This window comes from Rhinoderma darwinii, chromosome 6 (genome assembly GCF_050947455.1).
Source record: "Rhinoderma darwinii isolate aRhiDar2 chromosome 6, aRhiDar2.hap1, whole genome shotgun sequence".
Lineage (NCBI taxonomy): Eukaryota > Metazoa > Chordata > Amphibia > Anura > Rhinodermatidae > Rhinoderma > Rhinoderma darwinii.
In genome coordinates this window covers 14,248,809-14,275,433 of record NC_134692.1, presented here as the reverse complement: position 1 = coordinate 14,275,433, position 26,625 = coordinate 14,248,809, and the positions used below count along the sequence as shown (strand labels likewise).

Genomic DNA, 26,625 nt, shown 5'->3' with positions numbered 1-26,625 from the left:
AAACCACCAACATAAGTCAGGAAGATACCGTAACGCACGATACAGGAATGGGGTAAGAGTCACCTTCTTCTTTGACCTTGAGAAGAGCAGCGTGGATGACGCATGGGAGTAGATGCCGGGTCAGGTCTGCAGGCTTCTGGACGGCCAAGTAATGGAGAACCTACAGTGTAGAGGGTAACAGGTTAATATCTGGGTAAAAAGTAATTAGATGTTGAAGAATATGCAAATACAAAATGTTAGTGTTAAACCTATACAGTGTAAAGAGCATCCTATAGGTGACCATAGATAGACAATCAGTACTGAGAACGCGGACACGAAGAGGATCATTCACAGTAGAGCAACTTTATCTCCACCACCTTACAACCCTGTATATGGGCAGCTGCAGAATATCGCCCCGCAAGCCTCAGCTTTAAATATCTAAAAGGCTTTTTACTGTATATCAATAATGTGAAGAAAGTTTATTAATATCTTATTGCTAGGCTGAGATATGATCGCTTCAAGTTACAGGCCCAAAGCCTGAGGCTGCACTACTGAGAGATTCTGATGACATGTCTGCTTCTCTCATTTGTATCAAATGCAGAGTTGTCATGGAAACCCCGTCTGGATCCAAATCCCCAAATACAATTCTGCACTTGACAGAAATCAGAACAGGAATTATCAGAGTCTCTCAGTAGTGCAGCCTCAGGCTTTGTGTCTGTAAATTCAAGTGGTCATAACTCAGCATAGGAGCAAGATATTAAAAAAAATGTTTACACATTTTTTAATGTTCACTTTAGGGTCTTTTTATTTTTTTAATTCTGGTAGGTTTCCTTTAATCTAGGTATACATTTTTGTAGTCAAAGTATTAGATCGGAGGTGCCACCTTCATGTTTTCTCCCCTTTTGCGAACAACTACAAAGCCTAATAAAAAGCCGGACACACTGGGTACCGGCTCTCCAGCTCGGATGAAGATATTTAGGTCTTTATCTTTACCTGCTCTTGTATCTTGTCTGGAGTTGGTCGTGTGCATTGGGTACAGGAAAAGATTTAGAGATCTAAATATCTTGATCAGAACCGGCACCCAGATCCAAATTGTGTTTATTCTTTCTACTGAGTAGAATTTACTTTTATTTCTATTATTTAATTTGTTCTAATTCAATCCTATTACAGTATCGTCTTACTGCACGGACCACGACCAGTCCTGTTGGTGGGACTTTCTCTCGATCTTCACTAGGACAGCAGATATGTTCACACTGGCATCATGGATCCACGATGGACCCGTTATGATCCGTTTGATCGATCCACCAAAAGGAATAGAAAATTGATGGAAAAGAACCAACGCAAGTGCGAACAGGGATTTTAGTGTCACGGCCTCGGTTCATAACACAGACGTAACGTCTATGATGGATCCATTTTGGAACGGAAACCATTGACATAACTGGATCCGTCAGGTTTCTTTTAGGGGTTCTGGTATTTTTTTTTACAAAAAGAACAATGTTGTAGACTGCACTATTATTGCAAAAAATAGCAATATTAAAACCCCTGCGGGGGAGGGTAAAACGCCTATATGGACAGAGCCTACCATACGTGACCAGTGAGTGACTCTCCGTCTCGTGGCGCCAGTCTCTGCATATTAGGACAGACGCCGTATTACGGCTCGGGACAGACAGAACCAAGCTGAAGGCTGAGGGCGAGGTGCGGCTTATGTAAAGACCAACGCTGCAGAATAAGAACCTAAACAATGCCGCTTCATTCTCTTTAAGCCGCTGTCATGGAAACCAGAGCGGTCTCGGCTGCATTTTCTTAAGTACTTTTTTATTTATTGCTTTAGAAAAACAAACTATAAATAGAAGTAATGGAGACAGGAACCGGCAGCTGGACGAGGGATCGCTGGAGTCCCGATCACTGCTGCTTGGCCGCTGATCTCCACTTTCTTCACTCTGCCCCTGATCATGCGATGTCTCTTTCTTCTATTGGTAAATATTAGTCAGGATCGGATTATGTTGGATGTTCCTTGTCCGTTATTTGCATGGTGGAGGTTCTGGGAGGTTGTGTTTACCTGTAGTAATAATGTTGGATGGTGGCAATAATCTCCATGTGTAAATTCATTGAAACTCATCATTAAAGGATAAACTTTTGGGTGTCAGACTGGAGGCACAGCCAACAGCCCTCCTCCTCTTCCTTCTCTCCTCCCTGGATAATCACACAAGGAATCAGCTAAATTGTGCCCTGACCGGTCTGTACTGACCAGGAGGGCGCTAGAGAAGAATGTGTCCAGGATAAGAGAGCAACACTCTCAATGGGACGCCTCTCTGGACAGTCTTACTCTGGCACTGGCAGCACTGGTTGGACAGTGTGTAGGGAAACACCCTATAAACAAGGGGAATTGTAACGCCCAGTTGTCAATGTATGCATACATTTCCAGGAGGAATAACAGGAACGGCACAATGTAGATTTCCTAGAAAAGATGCTGCAGAATTGTTATTTAATGGGGAATACTAGAACAGACATGTCAGGAGAGTGGAGAGGTCCTCTTTGGGCTAGCAACGAATGCTGGAAGATTTCAGCTCTGAAGCCAGACGAATAGTGAGTGCAGCTCTGGAGTATAATGCAGGATGTAACTCAGGATCAGTACAGGATAAGTAATGTATGTACACAGTGACTCCACCAGCAGAATAGTGAGTGCAGCTCTGGAGTATAATACAGGATGTAACTCAGGATCAGTACAGGATAAGTAATGTAATGTATGTACACAGTGACTCCACCAGCAGAATAGTGAGTGCAGCTCTGGAGTATAATGCAGGATGTAACTCAGGATCAGTACAGGATAAGTAATGTATGTACACAGTGACTCCACCAGCAGAATAGTGAGTGCAGCTCTGGAGTATAATACAGGATGTAACTCAGGATCAGTACAGGATAAGTAATGTAATGTATGTACACAGTGACTCCACCAGCAGAATAGTGAGTGCAGCTCTGCAGTATAATACAGGATGTAACTCAGGATCAGTACAGGATAAGTTATGTAATGTAATGCACACAGTGACTCCACCAGCAGAATAGTGAGTGCAGCTCTGGAGTATAATACTGGATGTAACTCAGGATCAGTACAGGATCAGTAATGTAATGTATGTACACAGTGACTCCACCAGCAGAATAGGGAATGCAGCTCTGGAGTATAATACAGGCTTTAACGCAGGATCGATATAAAATAGGTAACCAAATTTTTTACGAAGTCACTCAAATCCTTATACTCCTTTTATAATTTATATATAGATAAAATCTGTATATTAGGTCACTGTATGTAACCAAGATAAAAAATAATGGATTGGGACAGCCTCTCTTTACATAACTTACATAGGAGTTTCCCGCTCTGATCACTCCGACAGTAGCGTTTAAGCAGGGATTTCCTTTTACACAGGCCAATAATCAGGCAAACGCTCGTTCATCGGCTGGTCATATAGTTTATGAAGCAATAAATATAATCGTTGTCGGCAGCACATCTTGAGGTGTGTAAACAGGGGACGCGCTGCCGACATGATAGAAATGTATGGGGATAAACAATCATAGTAACGATCGCTCATCCCATACATTACTGATCATTGCTCCTTGTGAAAGGAGCAAACAAGCGCCAATCAACAAAATGCCTCGCTGATCAGCGCTCGTTGCTCCTGTCACAAGGTGCTAGTATGGGGAGGAGCGCTTGTCACTACGATCGCTGGTCCCCGTACATTTCCATCATGTCGGCAGCGCGTCTCCCTGTTTACACACGTGCTGTCGACATCGATAATATTTCTACAATCAGCTGATGAACTGGCTTTTTCTCGTTCACCGGCTGATCGTTGCCGCGTTTTCACAGGCCAATGATCGGGATTGAGCATTCTGTAGACACACGTTTGCCCGATAATTGGCCCATGTAAAAGGACCCTCAGTTTGTTCCCTTCCCGGTGTGTTCTATATCTCTATCATGTAAATGGAGATTTAGGTGAATAATTCACTATTTGATTGGTGTGGGGGGGGGGGGGGGATATTCTGTGTATACCAAATAACAGCAGATCAAGGTCGCACAAGGTTATCACAGCAGATGACATGTATGTCATCTCCCGGTTACTGATAACAGAAGACAAAAGGTTGCATAAATCAATGCCGATCAAACCAACATCCACATTACCCATTACCAGGAGTTTCTCAGGGATCTGCTTCTAAATACAGGAAAATAAGACCCCATAATTATCAGCGGAAACAGATTTTGTCTAGCAGTTATGCTTATCACTATGACCGGAGTCCGTACAAGTAACAGGTCAGACGTGCGCGGGTTAAAAGTGAGGAAGGAACATCACAACCTGTAAGGCTCTGTTCACACCTGCGTCGGGCTATTCCATTGTTCTGCTCAGTCAGAGGGGCAGAACAAGGTAACAATGGAAGCAACGATTCCGTTGTACGACGGACACCACCGGCAGCTGACGAAACCTATTAAAGTCAATGGATTCCGTCGGTGTGTCCGTCATTTTACCAGAGAAAATAGCGCATCATGCGGCGCTATTGTCTCCGGTAAACTCGGCCGGATATGCGACAGAGACTCCTAATGGAGTCGCGCAGATGTTATCGAAGCCTTACTGTCATCTCTCTTACTATCATCTATTTGCCCTCTGCCCCGTCTTATTTAGGGGGTCTTTATTTCCTATTACAGCGGTGAAAAGATGAGCAGTTAGGGTATGTTCACACGGCCTACTTTCGGCCGTTTTTATGGCTGTAAACGCCCGAAAAACGGGCGAAAAATCGGAAGCAGAACGCCTCCAAACATCTGCCCATTGATTTCAATGGGAAAACGGCATTCTGTTCCGATGGAGCGTTTTTCGCTCCGTTTTTTTACGTGTAAAAAAACCGGCCACGAAAAAGAAGTGCAGGACACTTTTTGGGACGTTTTTGGAGCCGTTTTTCATAGACTCTATTGAAAAAAGCTCCAAAAACGTCCGTAAAAAAACGCTGCGAAAATCGCGAGTGGCTTCAAAAACTTCTGAAAATCAGGAGCGGTTTTCCCTTGAAAACAGCTCTGTATTTTGAGACGTTTTTGACTCTGTGTGTGAACATAGCCTTACACATCCAAATCACCCCTGACCCTATCCAGTCAACTCCATGGCGTCTGGATCGCTGAGATTTTTGGTCTGTTCAGTTCTGGTGATTATGGAAGATCTGAGCATGAGACATACGAATCGTGCACTTTGAACGTTTTACGTTTAGGAGATGTTGTACGTCTTATTCTCTGCTGGGGCTGGATTTTTAGACACAATCATGACTTTTTATGCACTTTTTTAAAAAAAACAAAAAAAAACATTATGCTTTGATGCAAAATTGCATGAAGGCGCCCATGAGTGTAAAGTGCTGGGTGGCATTTTTACAATGTGCCAGATGTCTACTTTAAAGAATCTAGGAGTGGGGGGGGGGGGGGGTATAAAATGATTTTTTTATTTTTGTCTAAAGTTTGAAAATTTGCCGCAAAACCCATGGCAGCGAAAGGGTTAAAAAAAAATATTGGACCATCCTTATTGTCCCTTTAACAGGAAAAAGACAATGGACTTCTCACCTTTTCTGCCTCCTTCGTGTCATCGAATAATCTCCGCTGCCGTCGCACAGGTGTTGGTTTGGCCGTCTCCCATGCTTCAACCCACATGTTATTGGGGATTTTCATCCTCGCGCTCAGTTCCCCTTTGACGACTTTGTTGCCACTTTCATCCACCACTTCCTCCTCGATGTAATCCCGCGGGGAATACCACCTGACCAAGTCCTCCAGACAACAGCCGGGGTTTGCAGCCTATGGAAGAAAAGTCATACAAGTCACGGGGATAGGGGTGTAAATCATAGGGGCGCTCTAACTCCACAGCGGCCGTGGTTGTATCTGCAGGGGCCTCATAACAGATCCCAACAGGGAACACCGGAGAATGGGAAAAAATGGCGTCTTTGCTGCCGCGTTACAAAAATAACATTACACAGATTTTTTTTTTCCTGTTGAAAGAAATGGAAATCTCAGTATTTAGAGAATTCTTACATGTGTGAATCTGAGCAGCCGCCCGTGGTGACCCTGACACGGGGCTGTATACCATCACGCATCTGTCCTGTACTCACACTTATGATGCTTCCTTTGCTAACATGAGAAGCGCTTACACTGGGCAATACACCACAAATGACTCTAGAGCAATTCCAACCCAATGGAACTTAATGCTTCTCACAGCTGAGAGTTTGTTACAATTGTATCCAGTCTATACAATCCTCTGTGAGCTAAACACAGCAGTACAAATGTTTCTCTCTTGTCCTGATAGTCTATTACAGTGTATCAGTTCAGGTAAAATGCATCACCCCGGGGTCCAGGCCTGTTGAGCTCGCAAAAGATTGGCTAGACTGGATACAATTGCAGCAAACTCTCAGTTGTGAGCAGGATTAGGTTTGCCATATCAGGGTTGTCTCAGTACACACATGGATATTTTTCTAGCATTTATCATCAATATGAAGATCCCACTGCTAGGACCCAAGCGCACCTTTCCAGGGGCTGCATGGACGGCCCATGATGGTCAATAATCAACCATGTGGCCTCCCGAAAAAGTAGCCGTCACATGGGTCACACTTACAGTAATCGGGTTCTGATGGCATATCCTGGCGATAAGCCATTATCTATCCTAAGACAACCCATATGAAGAAGAAAATATCCATGTACACCGATGAAATAGCGCCCCCAATGGCCAAGTTTGGAATACCTAGAAATTTTTACATTTAGGGACAGAACCGCCTTCATTCATATTTTAAAAGTGACCATGATAGATGTGAACTTGTCAATGCTGCCCTGGAGTAAAGGGTTATACATGTATACGTTTAGGATTTCATATATTGTGCACCTGCGTTATATCCCACTCCTCACTGGTGTAGCAGAACGGCCCACACATCAGAAATACCTTGAATGATTCCATGTCTGACAGCAAGCAGGCACTCTGCATCCGAGCCCTGAGGTGCGCCCCTTCTGCAGAGGTTCCCAATTTAGCCAAGACCTCAGATTGTTCCTCGAGCAGGTCTTCTGTCATAGGTGCCGGCTCCTGAAATAGTCGAAATAAGCAGAATTGAGTCATTGCTGCGGCAGCATATTTTCCAACCTGAACTCCCAGAGGATTCTACGCCTGGATCCTGAGGCATCTGAAACCTAACATTAGGCGGCTCAGGAACCGCGCCATTGTCTACGGCTAACAAAAGGTTTGCTATTGTGACTAATAGACGCTTTGCACATTGCAAAAAGTACACGGGCTGTGGGATTTCTTGTCTGCACTGCTCTGAATCCATGGACTTCACTGTCATATTTGTAGTGTAGCCAAGGTCATCGAGGACAATGGAGACGATTCCCTGCTCGGCTCCCCTTTTTACTAAAACAAGGTATAAATATGTAATTGGAGTGACCCCGTATCATAGGATCCCCCGTAATGTGTCCATTATACGGCGGTCAGTCACTGCGATGTATATGGGGCATTGATCCACGAGTGAAGTGAAGCTCGGCTTTGAAGAACATAATGAGGTTGCTTGGGTTAAAAACCTATTTTCAAATACCCTATTAGGGCATTCTAAGGGGGTCCTTTATCTAGGACTGCTATTATCTCATTGCTTAGACTGTATACAATTGTAGCAGACCCTCAGCGGTGAAGAATTTGGGTCTGTACATATTCCCACCCGCTGTAAATAAAACAAAAATATTCCCATTCCATGACAGCAAGCAGAAATATTGAAAATAGTGAGGAGCTGACGCTTTTCAGAATCTAGCGATTCATTGACATGACAAGACTGGACGACCCTTTAAATCTCATGGTACGTTTTGTACGATAAAGCACGACTGAAATCAATGGTGTTTGCGAGGACGAACTAGTGATGGGGGCAACCAGTGCCGAAGGGGGGGGGCTTCCCTGAGCGCGGAGGTCCGTTCATTCCGGCAATAGGTGAAAGTCCCAGCTCAATGTCCCCCATCGATCTTCTCTTCTGGTTTGAATCCCTTTTACAGAAACAGTAAACGTAATTTCTGCCCGATTTCCAAATCCTGTGCAGATAAATGTAATCGATTGCTCTCTGTTATCAGCCAGATGATGCTAGACAGAGGCGGACTACACGTGACTGATCAGCCGCTCCTGGAATACGATGCTATTTTATAAAGAGACTAAATTAGTTGGACTTCTCCTATAAATGGATTTCAGACGCAGCGAATACCGGCAAATAACCGTCTGACCCTTTGCAGAGTATCTACCACTATGGAGACCTATGCACTATATTAAGAGCACAGGAAGTAAAAAAAAACAACCGCTAATGAGCACGCGTCTCCGAGAAATCGGATTTTACCATAGAAACTGACAATTTCTTGCGTTTCCACAGCAGCCGCACATTCTGGGAAGAAATGCAAATGAGTAATTGTTTACAGAGCGCAAATATCGATTTATCACATAAAGATCAAAAATAAATACATTTTCAATGAGTTCCAGCAGTTCAGACATCTTTTCCTTAGTGAAAGATACAGAATCCGGAAACGTCCTTATTATTCAAACTAGTTCTGCCCTTCTGGACGATTGGGGCATTCGACATAATAAGGGCAACCCCAGGCGGCAACCTGTCCCTAAAGTGCCCGTATTAAAGGGTAACTACGCATTCAATAAACTTCTGACATGTCAAAAGTTTTGATTGGTGGGGGTCCGAGCACTGAGACCCCCACCAGTCGCTAAAACAAAGCGGCAGAAGCGCTGAGCCGCTTCGTTTCGGCTTTTTCCGTAAATCAACTTAGCGGTGTACGGACCCAATAGAAAGTCTATGACCCCGTACAGACACGAAGTGGCTCAGCGCTCACACGAGCACTTCTGCCAGTTCGTTTTAGCGATCGGTGGGGGTCTCCGTGCTCGGACCCCGACCAATCTAAGCTTCTGACGTGTCACTATGACATGTCAGAAGTTTGTTGGATGTTTAGTTACCCTTTAAGTTCTGTCCTCCCAATGTGTTACTTTCTGGAATGTCCAGGAATTCCTCAGCTGAGAAAGTTTAACTCCTGGGTAATCCAACCAAATGGGCCTGACCTGGGCTCCTGCATCACATTACTTGCCTCACTTTCTGTGGTCTAGGCGGTGACATTTTATTTATTATGCATTCAAAGCTAAATGGTCACTTACTTTTTAACAAGCTTTGCATAAATCAATAGTAGAAATGAATATAAGAAACTTTATCATAAATCTCAGAGAAAATTGCCTCTTTCTCCACTTATAAGGCTCCTTCCCTACTCCTAACTGCTCGTTCTGAATTTACTGCTTTCTCCGTCTCCTCAAGACAAGACGGACTATCAGCTCACTAAGGGTACAGGTTGCAGTTGCCCATCTAAGTCTATGGAGAGCGGAGGGGGATGAGGGTGCAGGAGCCAAGTGAGAGGCAGAGGGACACACATAGATGCTGCTGCTACTTCTATTAAGTGTTATATCTCACCCCAGTGCTTGTTTCACAGCTACACTGCTCATTACTGGTGTGTAAAGTCCTTCATACTGCTGCATTTGGTAACTATTATATCTCACCCCAGTCCCAAATTCACAGCTACATTGCACATCGCTATGGTATAATCTTTAACATGCTGATTCTATTAAGTGTCATATCTCATATTGGTGGATTCATATGTGTGGTGGGCATATAAGGTGTGGGATAGGCTGTCTCATCACATATCACTCGTCATGGATAAAAGGGGTGATTTATCAGAGATGCAAAAAAGGGATGATTCTTGACTCACATGCTGGCGGTATTTCTCAAACAGCGCAGTTTGTGAAGTGTTCGCGTGCTGCTGTGGTGAAAGTGTATTGTGAGTGGACAAATGGCGCCATTTGGAACAAATGACGTGGAAACTGCGGAGCACCATGTGCTATTGATGTGAGAGGTGAACGTCGGCTACGAAGGTGCGCGAGGGCTGAACGACACGCTACAGTGGAGCAGCTCACGTGAAAATCCACCAGGGGGCGACCAGACGTGTGTCTAAAACAACAGTTCAGGAAACACTACTGCGTATGGGGCTCCGGAGCCGACGGATGGTCACTGCTCCTATGTAACAAAGGCGCATCAGAAAAAAGGGCTTGAATTTGCACGGCAGTATCTGAATTGGACCACCGATGATTGGCAAAGGGTTGTCTTCTCCGATGAGTCACGTTTTTGGCTTCATCATATACCGATAACGCTGCTACTTTTGTATGTGGGATAATAGTTATCTAATCTTTTGTTCTGCTCAGTTCCACCTTCTTAAAGGGCCACTCAACCTAAAGTTGACAGCTTTTAAAAGTGCAGCAGGGGTGATGGGGCTGGGATTTTTATGCTCTCCTCAGCATAAAATGACTGATAACAGAGAACAACCCCTGCACAGAAAACAGAGAGAAGATTTAGTTCTTTACCTGACAATCCAGGATGATCAATTCCGAAACACTACATCGTGTGCCAAATTAAACAACAATTTTTTGATGTGACAACATATTGCAGCTTAGAGGAAGGAGTTCCCGCTGGCGAGGAAAGAGGCGATGAGAATATAATACAGCACAATAGGAAAAATCCAGTTATTGATCCATAATTGCACGCCTAACCTCCCGGGAAACAGGGGTCACAATGAAACACTCTGGCGGAGAGGAGTAGATACAAGGATTCAGCGGGGGCGGGGGGTACAGGAAGCTTCTCTGATTAAATGCTCGATACAGCTAAATAGGAGGAAAAAAAAAATCTATAGGTTGTAAATAGCGACGCATGGAGCACCTGGATACGAGCGATAAAGCGGCCCCGAGGAGAGGACCCCAGCTGCTTCATTAATTCCACATCACTCCACAACATAATGACAGTTCTCCGGATTGAGGGAAGTTATTTGCTAAGGATCAGAAAGTAAAAGGCTCTCAGTATAAGTCATGCGGTCCCCAAACTACATATAGATTCTCCAAATAGAGAGCAGAGAAGCTCCGGGAAGCCAACTTACGAGACTCCGTCATCATATAGGAGAGATCTATAATGTTGTGATTACATTGTAACCCTCATTGGGGCGTGAAGGTATAGAATTAACTGCAACTGCTTAATATAAAAACAGTATATATATATATATATATATATATATATATATATAGCAGATATAAAAAAATGGCGACAGCACCCTGCAACACTAATGCCACCTAAACCACTAAATATAAATAGATATGCACTAAAGCTAAATCTACCTACAAATAGGGAGGTTCTTCGTGCACATTTTGATCAAAAAGTGTTAGCCCACCTAACACACACACAGGAGTCATGTTTTGGGCTGGAATCATGGGGGGAGAGCTGGTAGGCCCCTTTAGGGTCCCTGACAGTGTGAAAATAACCTCTGCAAAGTAAGTAGAGTTAATGACTGACCACTTTCTTCCGTGGTACAAAAAGAAGAACCGTGCCTTCTGTAGCAAAATTATCTTCATGCATGACACTGCACCATCTCATGCTGCAAAGAATACCTCTGTGTCATTGGCTGCTATGGGCATAAAAGGAGAGAAACTCCTGGTGTGGCCCCCATGTTCCCCTGACCTCAACCCTATTGAGAACCTTTGGAGCATCCTCAAGCACAATATCTATGAGGGTGGGAGGCAGTTCACATCAAAACAGAAGCTCTAGGAGGCTATTCTGACATCCTGCAAAGATATTCAAGCAGAAACTGTCCAAATACTCACAAATTCAATGGATGCAAGAATTGTGAAGGTGATGTAACTTGGCCTGTTAAGGTTTTTTTGATTGAAAGAGCTTCTGATTTCTGTAAATATGACCTCCTGATGCTGCAAATTCAACAAATGACCATTTTAGTTCTCTTTACAACCTTTATAATGTTTTGATCTCTGTTGTGCATAATAATGTGAAGCAAATAAAATCTGTTATCATTAGGAGATTTGTTCAATAAAATTCGCATTATACTCCAACAGTTGACGGCTTGAAGATTATACTGACTGTCATTTGCATCGACTATTTAGGAAAATCAGTGAAAAATAACATTTGCATAATAATTTGGAACGCGGTGTATGTTAATATGATATATGAAAGTAATGGTGAATGGCAGCAACAGAAAAATCAAAATCCACCACTACTGCCCACCATGTGGCAAAGGGCAGTTCTACTTTTCCCATTCATAGAATACTCATAGTTCTCTAAGAATATGTTTCCCAATACTGGCAGATTATTTAACTAGCAACACAAAGGCAACAATTGTAGTAAAATCTTATAATAGGAGCTATATTTTTTTTCCATATGGAGCCGTATTATAGTAGTTATATTCTTGTATATAGGGGGCAGTATTATAGTAGTTATATTCTTGTATATAGGGGCAGTATTATAGTAGTTATATTCTTGTATATAGGAGGCAGTATTATAGTAGTTATATTCTTGTATATAGGGGCAGTATTATAGTAGTTATATTCTTGTATATAGGAGCAGTATTATAGTAGTTATATTCTTGTATATAGGAGCAGTATTATAGTAGTTATATTCTTGTATATAGGGGGCAGTATTATAGTAGTTATATTCTTGTATATAGGAGCAGTATTATATTAGTTATATTCTTGTATATAGGGGGCAGTATTATAGTAGTTATATTCTTGTATATAGGAGCAGTATTATATTAGTTATATTCTTGTATATAGGGGGCAGTATTATAGTAGTTATATTCTTGTATATAGGAGCAGTATTATAGTAGTTATATTCTTGTATATAGGAGCAGTATTATAGTAGTTATATTCTTGTATATAGGGGGCAGTATTATAGTAGTTATATTCTTGTATATAGGGGGCAGTATTATAGTAGTTATATTCTTGTATATAGGAGCAGTATTATAGTAGTTATATTCTTGTATATAGAGGCAGTATTATAGTAGTTCTATTCTTGTATATAGGGGGCAGTTTTATAGTAGTTATATTCTTGTATATAGGGGCAGTATTGTAGTAGTTATATTCTTGTATACAGCGGTAGTATTATAGTAGTTATATTCTTGTCCATAGGGGGCAGTATTATAGTAGTTATATTCTTGTATGTAGGGGCAGTATTATAGTAGTTATATTCTTGTATATAGGAGCAGTATTACAGTAGTTATATTCTTGTATATAGGGGGCAGTATTATAGTAGTTATATTCTTGTACATAGGGGGCAGTATTATAGTAGTTATATTCTTGTATATAGTTGCAGTATTATAGTAGTTATATTCTTGTATATAGGGGGCAGTATTATAGTAGTTATATTCTTGTATATAGGAGGCAGTATTATAGTAGTTATATTCTTGTATATAGGGGCAGTATTATAGTAGTTATATTCTTGTAAATAGGGGCAGTATTATAGTAGTTATATTCTTGTATATAGGGGCAGTATTATAGTAGTTATATTCTTGTATATAGGAGGCAGTATTATAGTAGTTATATTCTTGTATATAGGGGGCAGTATTATAGTAGTTATATTCTTGTATATAGGAGTATTATAGTAGTTATATTCTTGTATATAGGGGGCAGTATTATAGTAGTTATATTCTTGTATATAGGGGGCAGTATTATAGTAGTTATATTCTTGTACATAGGAGCAGTATTATAGTAGTTATATTCTTGTATATAGGGGGCAGTATTATAGTAGTTATATTCTTGTATATAGGAGCAGTATTATAGTAGTTATATTCTTGTATATAGGGGCAGTATTATAGTAGTTCTATTCTTGTATATAGGGGGCAGTTTTATAGTAGTTATATTCTTGTATATAGGGGCAGTATTGTAGTAGTTATATTCTTGTATGTAGGGGCAGTATTATAGTAGTTATATTCTTGTATATAGGAGCAGTATTACAGTAGTTATATTCTTGTATATAGGGGGCAGTATTATAGTAGTTATATTCTTGTACATAGGGGCCAGTATTATAGTAGTTATATTCTTGTATATAGGGGGCAGTATTATAGTAGTTCTATTCTTGTATATAGGGGGCAGTATTATAGTAGTTATATTCTTGTATATAGGAGAAGTGTTATAGTAGTTATATTCTTGTATATAGGAGGCAGTATTATAGTAGTTATATTCTTGTACATAGGGGGCAGTATTATAGTAGTTATATTCTTGTATATAGGGGGCAGTATTATAGTACTTATATTCTTGTATATAGGGGCAGTATTATAGTAGTTATATTCTTGTATATAGGAGCAGTATTATAGTAGTTATATTCTTGTATATAGGGGCAGTATTATAGTAGTTATATTCTTGTATGTAGAGGTAGTATTATAGTAGCTATATTCTTGTATATAGGGAGCAGTATTATAGTAGTTATATTCTTGTATATAGGGGCAGTATTATAGTAGTTATATTCTTGTATATAGGGAGCAGTATTATAGTAGTTATATTCTTGTACATATGGGGCAGTATTATAGTAGTTATATTCTTGTATATAGGAGCAGTATTATAGTAGTTATATTCTTGTATATAGGGGACAGTATTATAGTAGTTCTATTCTTGTATATAGGAGGCAGTATTATAGTAGTTATATTCTTGTATATAGGAGGCAGTATTATAGTAGTTATATTCTTGTATATAGGAGGCAGTATTATAGTAGTTATATTCTTGTATATAGGGGCAGAATTATAGTAGTTATATTCTTGTATATAGGAGCAGTATTATAGTAGTTATATTCTTGTATATAGGAGCAGTATTATAGTACTTATATTCTTCAATATAGGGGCAGTATTATAGTACTTATATTCTTCAATATAGGGGCATTAATACAGACTAAATAACATTGTAAAGTGAGAGCTTTGTGAGAAATATGTATTCCGTGCCTGTGTTACTGCCGGAACTGAGAGGGGAACAGAAAGGTTTGGGCAGTGGAGGAAGGTGATTTTGCCCCCCTGAGATGCTGGAAGACGACTATAGAGCCCTCTGGCTGCGGGAGTGTTATGTGCAGTAGAAACAGGGTCAGGCTACTAAATGGAGCTATTGATCGGCCCTCGGAGGGAGGACAGACATGGGTCAACTATTACTGCAGATTAATAGGATGAAAGACAAACACAATGTGCATGGATTTCAAGGCATCTCTCCAGAAGGAATCATTAGAGCCTGGAAACACGCTGACATTTACAGCGTATGAGGAGCCGGAGGGACGGAACTGAAGACGGGCACAATAAGCATTTATAGCGTGTCCCACTCTGGGACGGAGGACGGGAGCAGTATTGACTCTTTCTATTACCTGCAGCTTATTGCTCTCCCCAAGGTAAAATCCTGGCGGGCTGTGAAGATAATGATTTCACTGCGGCTTGATGGATGAATATATGTGGAAGACGTCTTAGGATTGAGTCTTAGGACTTAAGGAGTATCTCAGATAATTACTAATAATTAAATTATATAGACAGAATAGTACAAAAATATTAATTATCAACTAGAAAATGGCCGCCTGGAATCTCATTGGCTACTCAGGAAAATATTTTGTATTTTTCTTCACTATATGTTTCAATGCGCCACAGAACCTGAAGCCTGTAAGGAGGTCAATGACCAAAAGAGCTTGCAATCCATAGCGTATGTTATTTTGTTCATAGCAATCAATTGGATCCCTGCTTCTATTCTGTAAAAAGTGCCAGAAAATGTGAAAATGGAAGCTGATTGGTTTCTATGGGTAACAGCTATATAACTAGGTAATGTGGAGGAGGTGGGGCACTGTGGCTGGCACTTTTATGGGGGCACTGTGGCTGCCATGGTTATGGGGCCCCGGTGTCTGGCACGGTTACGGGGACCCGGTGTCTGGCACGGTTACGGGGACCCGGCGTCTGGCACGGTTACGGGGACCCGGCGTCTGGCACGGTTACGGGGACCCGGTGTCTGGCACGGTTACGGGGACCCGGTGTCTGGCACGGTTACGGGGACCCGGTGTCTGGCACGGTTACGGGGACCCGGTGTCTGGCACGGTTACGGGGACCCGGTGGTTGCCACTGTTATGGGGAAAGGGTGGTTGCCACTGTTATGGGGGAACTGTGGTTGGAAAAGCACATTTTAAGAGGGAGATTGAGGTTCTGCAGCAGCAGTGTATCCCTTACTGTACATTATTGAAATTATTAGACATCACCCCAGGTGATCCATGACCAGTATGAAAGCATTTGACTTTGTATAGGGTCGTGGTACTTCGTGACTTATCCTTATAGTTTACAGTCGAGGGTCTTTCTCTATGACTTTTAATGTTCTTATAATTTACTGCAGGAAGTACATAAAGTTCATGTTTAGTTTGTATAAAAAAAAAAATCTTAAAAATATAATAAATATATTTTTGAATGGACTTGCCTTTACTTTACACTACACTACAGGTCTGCTGTGGAAAAGTGTAGGCCTTCTATGCCATGCTGGGACCTGTAGTTCTCCAAGAACCGCAGAGTCGTCCTTGAGACTTTTGGTTCGGGCAGCGAGGCCAGTTTTTCTCTTAGACAGTTTCAATAAATGAGGTCCACTATCCCTTTAATTACATGGCTGGAGAGAGGGTCGATTGAACGTTATGCCCACGTTGCAGCCCAGTGAGGGACGTCACCTATAATAAAACTCACAAATATCAGTCTCTCCGGTGGCTCTCAGGAAAGTCTCTTCTACGAAGTTATAATTGCTGCAGCCGGAGTGAGAAATTAACCATGGAAGTGGCACCGAGGGGGGTTCCTCTTTCTGAAAACAGCAGGGTACCCCCACAGCGCTCGATAAAGCAACATATATTGTTACCACCACTGAGCCCACTGCAAACATGTACGGCAGATTAATATTCATCGCCGGGGCGCTGGCGGACGAGAACGCTCCAGCAACACATTTTTATTCTAAGTGAAGTCTGTGATGCAGGAACAGAAAAGCCAGATTGTAATAAACATATTTTTGCTTTAAACTCTCTGTCAAGATCACACAGAGCGCCAGGCGTCTCTTACAGGCCTAGGACTTCCGAGACCGCAAATGGGCTTTTGTTTCTCAGTCTGGGTGGAAGATAATAAAATTGGTCGTAAATTACAGTGATAAGAAAATACAAAGGATTGACTCAGGGAGTGTTATATGTAAAGTGGTCGTATAAGATTAGCAAAAAGGAGTCTGTTTTTTTTTCCTCTCTCCCAGAAACAGCGCCACTCTTGTCTTTCAGGCTGTGTCTGGTATTGCAGCTCCAAAATCCAAAGACTAGACTGGCGCTGTTTCAGGGTGAAAAAAAGCAGAACGAGTGGCTTTGTTAGGGCCCCACCAGGAGCATGCGTCTCTGGGACTTTTGCCCGGTGTCCTAACGTTCATCACTTACAATTGTATCTGCGCCCTAAGTGTCATAATCTGCAGCTGGCATGCTTTGGGGCAATCTGTGGCTGATATGTGGGCATCTGAGGCCAATATGAGGGCACTGTGGATACCAAATGTAGCTGACCGTGCATGTGGTACTGAACTGCGGGCACTAGGCTGTGATAGGGAAAAGTATTTCGGTGCGGCTAAAGCAGGAGACAGGCCTATGCCAACAGCCCCCAACATGAAAACCTCCACCCAGTGCCCCACGGTGTTTTTAGAATCTAGAAATACCCCCGAACAGAACCTTATGCGGTCATGTAGGGCTGCAAATTACCCCATTGTTGCTTCTCCAACCAGAGGCGAAGATTGAAGTTTGGGGTCTCAATGCAAAAGTTTTAACTCCCCCCCCCACCCACCTAAGAGAAGGCCCGCTGTACAGGATCCCAGTCACCGAGAGATCGCTCTGAACGGTATGATTACATCACTGTGCTAATAGAATGACAAGTCGCCACACACATATGTACATAGGAGAACACTTCCTATAGCTATGCCGCTGTGTCCCACAAATAAACTAGTTGCAGATCTTTGGGTGTAATTCTGCTCTTATCAAAAATGGAAAAAAAAAGAGCAACTCTGCAGACTCATTGCTTTACTGTTTTTGTTTTTTATTTTAACTTTTACAGATTTTTGCTTATGCCTGGTATTGCAGATCAGTCCCATTTACTTGAATGGAACCAGAACTGCAATCCCAGGCACAGCCTCTACGGATTCTGCACAGCGCTGTGCCTCGTAAACTATGACGAGGCAGCAGCGATCGTTGCCGCGGCCCCTTCAGTCAGCTGATCTGTGGGGTTGCCGGGTGTAGGATCCCCACCGATCTGACATTGAACAACTATCCTAAGGATCGGCCATGAAAATAAAATTCTTAAAAAAAACAACTTAAATGTTGATTCTTCTTTGATATCAGTAGCTGGTTTCAAAACTCGCTGGTTGCTCTTGGAAACAGACAGCACTTCAGTTCGACCCCACTGTAAGCTAAACATCCTGGACTCCAGACTGATACATTTTACCTTTAATGATACATTGTAGCAAACTATGAGGACAGGACAGAGATCTGTGCTGCTGATATATTTATCTCAGAGTAGTGGCTAGACTGGATACAATTGTAGCAAACCCTCAACTGTGAGAAGTAGAAGGTCTGTACAAGTTTTGAAAATTCTGAATGTAAACAAGAATATTTCCATTCACTGACAGCAAAAGTATGGTGAAGAATTCAAACATTTGATATGAAGTAAAACAATTAATCGACCCTGTAAAAAGTGGAGCCTGGAAAATAAAAACCCGCTCAATTCAGGAGAAAACAATCAACATGTGCTCCAGGCCACCCGTGGCAGTTGAAGGGCGATATCTCCAGGGATCTAACTGGATGGGAATATGTCTGCAGATCAGATCACAGTAAGATAACCCGAACCAAAGCGGAGAGAATCAGCTGAGGATTGTGCGCAGACAAGCGGGGCAGTGCCGCACGCTGCTCAGGAATAAGAGATGGAGATTTCCTTATACAGAACGAGTTGTAGCGGCCACAAATCAAGGCCTACGCTCGGCGGGGCACCGGTAATGGTTTTTGGTTTCAGGGTGAGCTTTAAATAGGTCCTGATTACAGCTCGTCCGGTACTATACCAGACTGAACGCAGTCCTCGTGTACAAGGCACGGCAGAGAAGTGACAGCCTGGACGGAGCCATTACTGTACGAGCAGGTGACTAGAAACTATGCCGTTTCCTGGGGAGCAGTAAATAAAGGTTTACAAATTTTACCAAAATTTTGCTATGCCAAATACAGAAGCCGGATTTAAAAATGAATGAACTGAATAAGATTAATCCCTTTTCGCAAGACAATAGTACAGCAGTGGTAGCGGGTAGTGAACGCAGCATATCGTAGTATTACGGCGCGGGGATGGTTCAGACTTAGGAGCTATGTCTGCGACACCCTGATGCAGGAGCTGGGATAGGAATCTGCTCTGATCCCGGCTAATTAAACCTTTCAATTTTTAGGCACCATAGTAATTTTAAAGCTGGAGGTGGCTCCCATTGGGTTGCGATGGCAGCCGGGGGCCTAACAATGCCCGGAGGCCGAACCTAATAGGCTACCTGTCAGTGTAACATTGCCAGGCATAATACACACATAAAGCAGTGCATTATCTGAGCAATCATAGGAAAGCACGGTCAAGTTCCATAGTGGGACTACAAAAAAAAAATACATAAAAGTTAAAATAACGGTTACTGGAAAAAACATGTATAAGTAAAAAGAATAAAAATAAAGCGTGTTTTTATTTAAAAAAAAATATCACACATAATTGGTAGAACTGCATCCGTAACGACGAGTACTATGAGAAAAATAAAATAGTGAAATTGCTGCTTTTCCCGACCATAAAAAAATAAAAATAAAAACGTTATTCAATAAATTATATGAAGCCCAAAAGGGTGCGGTTAAAAAACTACAACTAACTCCGCAAAAAACTATTTCTCATACGACTGCATTGACATAAAAATAAAAAATTATTGCTCTCGGAATGTATAAAAACAAAAAACGGACACCATGAGCAGTGGCGACCAGTGGACTGTAAACTTCTCCTATCCTGATGATTTGTTACAACGTATCAGTAAAGGTCCAATGTATCAGCCTGAATCCCGGCTGTTTACCTCAGGGATGATTGTCTAGACTGGACACAATTGCAGCAAACTCTCAGATGAGATTTGATTGTGTATAACCAGGGAGTATAGGTGCAGGGCACTACGAAAAGGTGTTCAGAAATCGCTGCCCAATGGAATTGCGTCACCTGAAAACCTCAGAATCGCTTCAATCAAACGACTTGCTAGCAATTTTTTTTAAAATTCCTACTTGATGGGACTTTTGAGCGATTTTAAAATGTAGAATCGACCTTTCTCCTCCATAGAGTAATATGCAGATCGCGTGGATATCTCTTGGTAGGCTCTTGTTCAGACTTGCATTGTGGTATCCGTTTATTAAAGCGGTTTTCCAGCTTCTGCCAACTGATGACCCATCCACCGGATAGGTCGTCAGTACATGATTTGTGGGGGTAAAACACCCGGGCCCCGCACAGATCAGCTGGTCCGCTGCCTCCGTGCACCGGACATACATGCCGGAAGCAGTTGGCTCCGGCCACAGAATAGCGGCCGAGCTGCAGTGCTGTATTCAAGTGAATAGGAGCGGACCTGCAGTTCTGCAGCACGGCCACTATGCTATATACAGAGCCAACTGCTTCCGGACCCGCACCGATGATATACTGATGATCTATCCGATGTTCAGTTGTCAGAAGGTGGACAACCCCTTTAAGTAAACCAAACAGATAGCGGGATCAGTCACAGGACGGACCCACCAATGCCCGACGGACTCCTTATTGTTTTAAGGATTCCTTCATGTTTCAGTCGTAGAGAATCCGTCGTCTGCAGCGCTATTCTTCCTGTCAAATATGTTGGGACTGCCGCGGCGGCACCGAACACAACCTCTAGCAGCAGTGTGAACAGAGCCTTAATGTTCTGTATACTTTGTCGAAAAAGTTTTACTATAGTGCAAAACAAAAATTTGAAACAATATACCGAAAATTGACAGATAGTGCTGCAGATTATAATTTTATAGACGACGTTGACGTGTCTACCCCAAGGTTCTTCCGTTTCACATAGGAGTAATTAATGTTACGCAGCTTATAATTTTCTCTTAAATCACTAATGCATTTCCAGCCAGCTCGAAAAATCTGCAATTTCATTTCACTTGTTTGGGAATCTTTCTTTACATTAAACAGTTCCCAGCCGGTGCCATAATAAAGTGAAATTATCGCCCTTTAATTCCAGCACTTAAACGAGATATTGCTGTCAAATTAAAACGAAACGATCAAGTAAATGATTTTGCACAATGGATGGAACCAATTACAGGCGACGAGGCTTAAAATGTCTGAGATTATAGAACGCCGTCGTACAAACACGAGTCAAAAATGTGGACAACAACTTCTGAAAAGCTACTCACATTGTTCCCCCGCCGCTAATTATCCGGAGGCCGAACGTTTTCTGAAAGTTACTGTAAGTTCTGAGGAAAATGGTGAAACAAGTCACCGTGGAGAGAACATTGTAGATATAAACACAAGTGCGTCTCATGGCCCAAAGGAAATGGTAATAAGTTAAGGGTATGTCCATCATTATTCAATTTATATATGGAGTTAATAAAGTTCAGTTTTCAGTTACCATGTACATACAATACTTATTTTGTACTGATCTACAGACTGTATTATACTCCAGAGCTGCACTCACTATTCTGCTGGTGGAGTCACTGTGTACATACATTACTTATCCTGTACTGATCCTGAGTTATATCCTGTATCATACTCCAGAGCTGCACTCGCTATTCTGCTGGTGGAGTCAATGTGTACATACATTACATTACTTATCCTGTACTGATCCTGAGTTATATCCTGTATTATACTCCAGAGCTGCACTCACCATTCTGCTGGTGGAGTCACTGTGTACATACATTACTTATCCTGTACTGATCCTGAGTTATATCCTGTATTATACTCCAGAGCTGCACTCACTATTCTGCTGGTGGAGTCACTGTGTACATACATTACATTACTTATCCTGTACTGATCCTGAGTTACATCCTGTATTATACTCCAGAGCTGCACTCGCTATTCTGCTGGTGGAGTCAATGTGTACATACATTACATTACTTATCCTGTACTGATCCTGAGTTACATCCTGTATTATACTCCAGAGCTGCACTCACTATTCTGCTGGTGGAGTCACTGTGTACATACATTACATTACTTATCCTGTACTGATCCTGAGTTATATCCTGTATTATACTCCAGAGCTGCACTCACTATTCTGCTGGTGGAGTCACTGTGTACATACATTACATATCCTTTACTGATACGGAGTTACATCCTGTAATATACTCCAGAGCTGCACTCACTATTCTGCTGGTGGAGTCAATGTGTACATACATTACATGACTTATCCTGTACTGATCCGGAGTTACATCCTGCATTATACTCCAGAGCTGCTCTCACTATTCTGCTGGTGGAGTCACTGTGTACATACATTACATTACTTATCCTGTACTGATCCTGAGTTACATCCTGTATTATACTCCAGAGCTGCACTCACTATTCTGCTGGTGGAGTCACTGTGTACATACATTACTTATCCAGTACTGATCCTGAGTTACATCCTGTATTATACTCCAGAGCTGCACTCACTATTCTGCTGGTGGAGTCACTGTGTACATACATTACATTACTTATCCTGTACTAATCCTGAGTTACATCCTGTATTATACTCCAGAGCTGCACTCACTATTCTGCTGGTGGAGTCACTGTGTACATACATTACATTACTTATCCTGTACTGATCCTGAGTTACATCCTGTATTATACTCCAGAGCTGCACTCACTATTCTGCTGGTGGAGTCACGGTGTACATACATTACATTACTTATCCTGTACTGATCCTGAGTTATATCTTCTATTATACTCCAGAGCTGCACTCACTATTCTGCTGGTGGAGTCACTGTGTACATACATTACTTATCCTGTACTGATCCCGAGTTACATCCTGTATTATACTCCAGAGCTGCACTCACTATTCTGCTGGTGGAGTCACGGTGTACATACATTACATTACTTATCCTGTACTGATCCTGAGTTATATCTTCTATTATACTCCAGAGCTGCACTCACAGTTCTGCTGGTGGAATATACTACTATACACAGGTAAAGGATATGAACCAGTGAGCCCTTGAAGGCCGTTTTCCACCATTGTAATCATAAGCAGTAGTAAACACATACACTGCGTATGCTAATTTGTTGGACAATAACAAGAATTATGTAAGATAAATGTGGCCTCTTAAAATGGCCAGCACGCGTCATAAATATCCCTTTTTTTTCTGTTATTTTTCCAGTGGATTTACAATCATTTATTAGATTTACAGCTTAAACACTTCTCGATCCTGCATTCTATAGGGGGCGTTACATAACACGTGGATAGATTGATCGTTTATTAAAATGTCTCTAAGTGGGCGACGACACCTTGAGAAAGTTTCGCATTGTCTGGTAAGTGTGAGACGACTTTATTACACAATGCAGCGTTCACAATAGGATCTGCAAAATCACATCAGTGAAATCGAAGCCACGTCTTCCGCCGACATAATAGAAGCTCTCTGATTGGACAGAAGCTTTATGCTGCGGATAATATACCGTGCACGTAGATGTTCAGCTTTAATAGGTACATAAAAAAAAAAAAATGTGCTTCATTAATCATTAGCAACAAGGTTTTCTGTCGTTCAGGAAGAATAAAGGATTTATAGAAAATTTTAGTAAAAACCTATACTGTCTGCATATAAAAAAAAGACGCCAGAGAGGTAAAAAGGGAGAGACTGTCACTTATACAATACATTATATAATAACTAAAAGGTTCAAAAAGTTCTACAACGCAACATGCAAAAGCTTAAAATGACTCCCCTCGGCCTGAATATGGTGGGGTCACTGCTACAGATGAGCAAACCGATTCGGCACGAATCTAATTTAGTCTGAATTTTCCAAGTTTCAGATTCAACAAAATCCTCACATTTTTGGGTTCACAGTGAATGAAACAGAAAAAGTATTTTAAAGATTTAAAAAAAAAAAAAAGTACCATACTCACCACTACCCCTGGTCTCCCGTAGCGACGCGTCCGTGCCAGTCCCCTGAGATCACATCGTTTTGTCTCATGTGATTGCTGCGGCCAATCACAAACGTCGCTACAGACCAGTGACTATTGGATTTTTTTTGTTTTGGTGTGGAATCATTGATGTGTCTCGATTGCTTTGCTTGATTCCCTGATGTCTTCTAGGACTGTACAATCTTAGATACAATCCTCGAAGACTTCAGAGTGTCAGACAGTGCAAATAGGGCACTTGCAAATCGTGGTGAATTTATTCGGACCAAATCGAATTTCGGGGCGGATTCGATAGAATTGGTTCGGAAACAATTTTTGCGGGAAATTCGCTCATCTTTAGTCACTGCATAGTATTGCTCACAGCAGCCCAAAGCGGATACATACAGATCCCAACTCTCAAAAATGCAACATTTGGGGTAGCGGTGCTATAAATTTCCCAAAGGATTTGTCCCAGCTCAAAGACCCCCAGACGCCACTGCTGCAGGTCTGGCTTCTGAAACACCAGTGACCAGCTGATATCGCTGGGGAAGTGGGAGGCAGTCGCAAATTTCCCCTGCAGTGGCTGCAGAAGAATTAATGTCCTCAAGAGCAGGAATCGCTCAATCTAGTGGGTTTCCCTCTCAGTAGAGGGGGTCTCGCACTTTACCAATGTCCATATATCCTAATAGGGACACAAGAAACCTGCTATGATTGAACGATTCCCCACATGGAAAACGTCCAGAATTAATTATTGATCAATTTTCATATATATATAATTTTATTTTAATTTTTTTATTGACAGTGTCATCAGTTTCTTGTAGTTTTAGGTTTTTAAGTTTAAGAAGGGAAAAGTCTACAAATGTAAAACCATGATGAAATAAGGAATACAGATTGTACCTGTGTAATAGGAATATAGAGCGGCTCTCCAGTGTGTAGTAAGGTCAGGTTTCCATACTGGTGTAAGCGACCATCAGGTTTCAGCGTCTCCTTCGCCTCCTCCTTGCTTGGCTTCTTTGCTGCTTCCTGTCCGCTTTCTTTCAATTCCTCGGTGTCACTGTGACACTCAAAAAACTCCTCCTCGCTGTCACTCCAAGAGTCCCAGGACTTACCAACCTCGTACTTGGTTTTCTCAGACTCTGCTATGGAGTTCATTGAATTACTTGCTGGCCTATGGAGAGTTGAGTCTGAGGAGAAGTCTGGAGTGTTCCCCTTTTTGCCGTCTTCTCTCGCCTTCTTCCTCTCAATGCAGCAGTTTAGCATCTGAAGAGCAGTAAGAAAGATTTAGAGTTATCTCAAAGCTGTAGCCAAGGTTGAAAACATCTGCATTACACAGGAAATAGAAAACATACCTGGAGCTTCTGGTGGAGCAGGCAGCATTTCAGATCTGGAGGTCCATTACTTAATCTAGAGAAAAAAGAAAAGGAACATTAAGATCCTCACACATGTCACTATTCAAATACTCTACACGGGTTCCAGAAGCAATTTAAAGAGGATCTGTCAGCTCTCCTGTGTGGTGTAGTATAGAGGATCTGTCAGCTCTCCTATGTGGTGTTGTATAGAGGATCTGTCAGCTCTCCTGTGTGGTGTAGTATAGAGGATCTGTCAGCTCTCCTGTGTGGTGTAGTATAGAGGATCTGTCAGCTCTGCTGTGTGGTGTAGTATAGAGGATCTGTCATCTCTCCTGTGTGGTGTAGTATAGAGGAGCGGTCAGCTCTCCTGTGTGGTGTAGTATAGAGGAGCTGTCAGCTCTCCTGTGTGGTGTAGTATAGAGGATCTGTCAGCTCTCCTGTGTGGTGTAGTATAGAGGAGCTGTCAGCTCTCCTGTGTGGTGTAGTATAGAGGATCTGTCAGCTCTCCTGTGTGTGGTGTAGTATAGAGGAGCTGTCAGCTCTCCTGTGTGGTGTAGTATAGAGGATCTATCAGCTCTCCTGTGTGGTGTAGTATAGAGGAGCTGTCAGCTCTCCTGTGTGGTGTAGTATAGAGGATCTGTCAGCTCTCCTGTGTGTGGTGTAGTATAGAGGATCTGTCAGCTCTCCTGTGTGTGGTGTAGTATAGAGGATCTGTCAGCTCTCCTGTGTGTGGTGTAGTATAGAGGAGCTGTCAGCTCTCCTGTGTGGTGTAGTATAGAGGATCTGTCAGCTCTCCTGTGTGGTGTAGTATAGAGGAGCTGTCAGCTCTCCTGTGTGGTGTAGTATAGAGGATCTGTCATCTCTCCTGTGTGGTGTAGTATAGGAGGAGCTGTCAGCTCTCCTGTGTGGTGTAGCATAGAGGATCTGTCAGCTCTCCTGTGTGTGGTGTAGTATAGAGGAGCTGTCAGCTCTCCTGTGTGGTGTAGTATAGAGGAGCTGTCAGTTCTCCTGTGTGGTGTAGTATAGAGGACCTGGCAGCTCTCCTGTGTGGTGTAGTATAGAGGATCTGTCAGCTCTCCTGTGTGGTGTAGTATAGAGGAGCTGTCAGCTCTCCTGTGTGGTGTAGTATAGGGGAGCTGTCATCTCTCCTGTGTGGTGTAGTATAGAGGATCTGTGAGTTCTCCTGTGTGGTGTAGTATAGAGGATCTGTCCGCTCTCCTGTGTGGTGTAGTATAGAGGAGCTGTCAGTTCTCCTGTGTGGTGTAGTATAGAGGACCTGGCAGCTCTCCTGTGTGGTGTAGTATAGAGGATCTGTCAGC

General features: G+C 42.3%; 1 protein-coding gene across 3 annotated transcripts in view; it reads right to left on the bottom strand.

The window, feature by feature from the left end:
• The window catches only part of RAB3GAP1 (RAB3 GTPase activating protein catalytic subunit 1), an 83,979-nt gene that overhangs the window by 6,778 nt on the left and 50,576 nt on the right, over positions 1 to 26,625 (bottom strand). Inside the window, exons 16-21 of one of the 3 annotated variants that reach the window (XM_075829198.1) lie at positions 25,307 to 25,361; positions 24,855 to 25,217; positions 11,691 to 11,792; positions 6,924 to 7,061; positions 5,564 to 5,791; positions 64 to 160 (exon numbers count right to left, since the gene is read on the bottom strand). In XM_075829198.1, the coding sequence (XP_075685313.1) occupies positions 64 to 160; positions 5,564 to 5,791; positions 6,924 to 7,061; positions 11,691 to 11,792; positions 24,855 to 25,217; positions 25,307 to 25,361 (983 nt within the window). The remainder of the gene's footprint in view (positions 1 to 63; positions 161 to 5,563; positions 5,792 to 6,923; positions 7,062 to 11,690; positions 11,793 to 24,854; positions 25,218 to 25,306; positions 25,362 to 26,625) is intronic. The other 2 variants (XM_075829199.1, XM_075829200.1) reach the window with 2 other exon arrangements.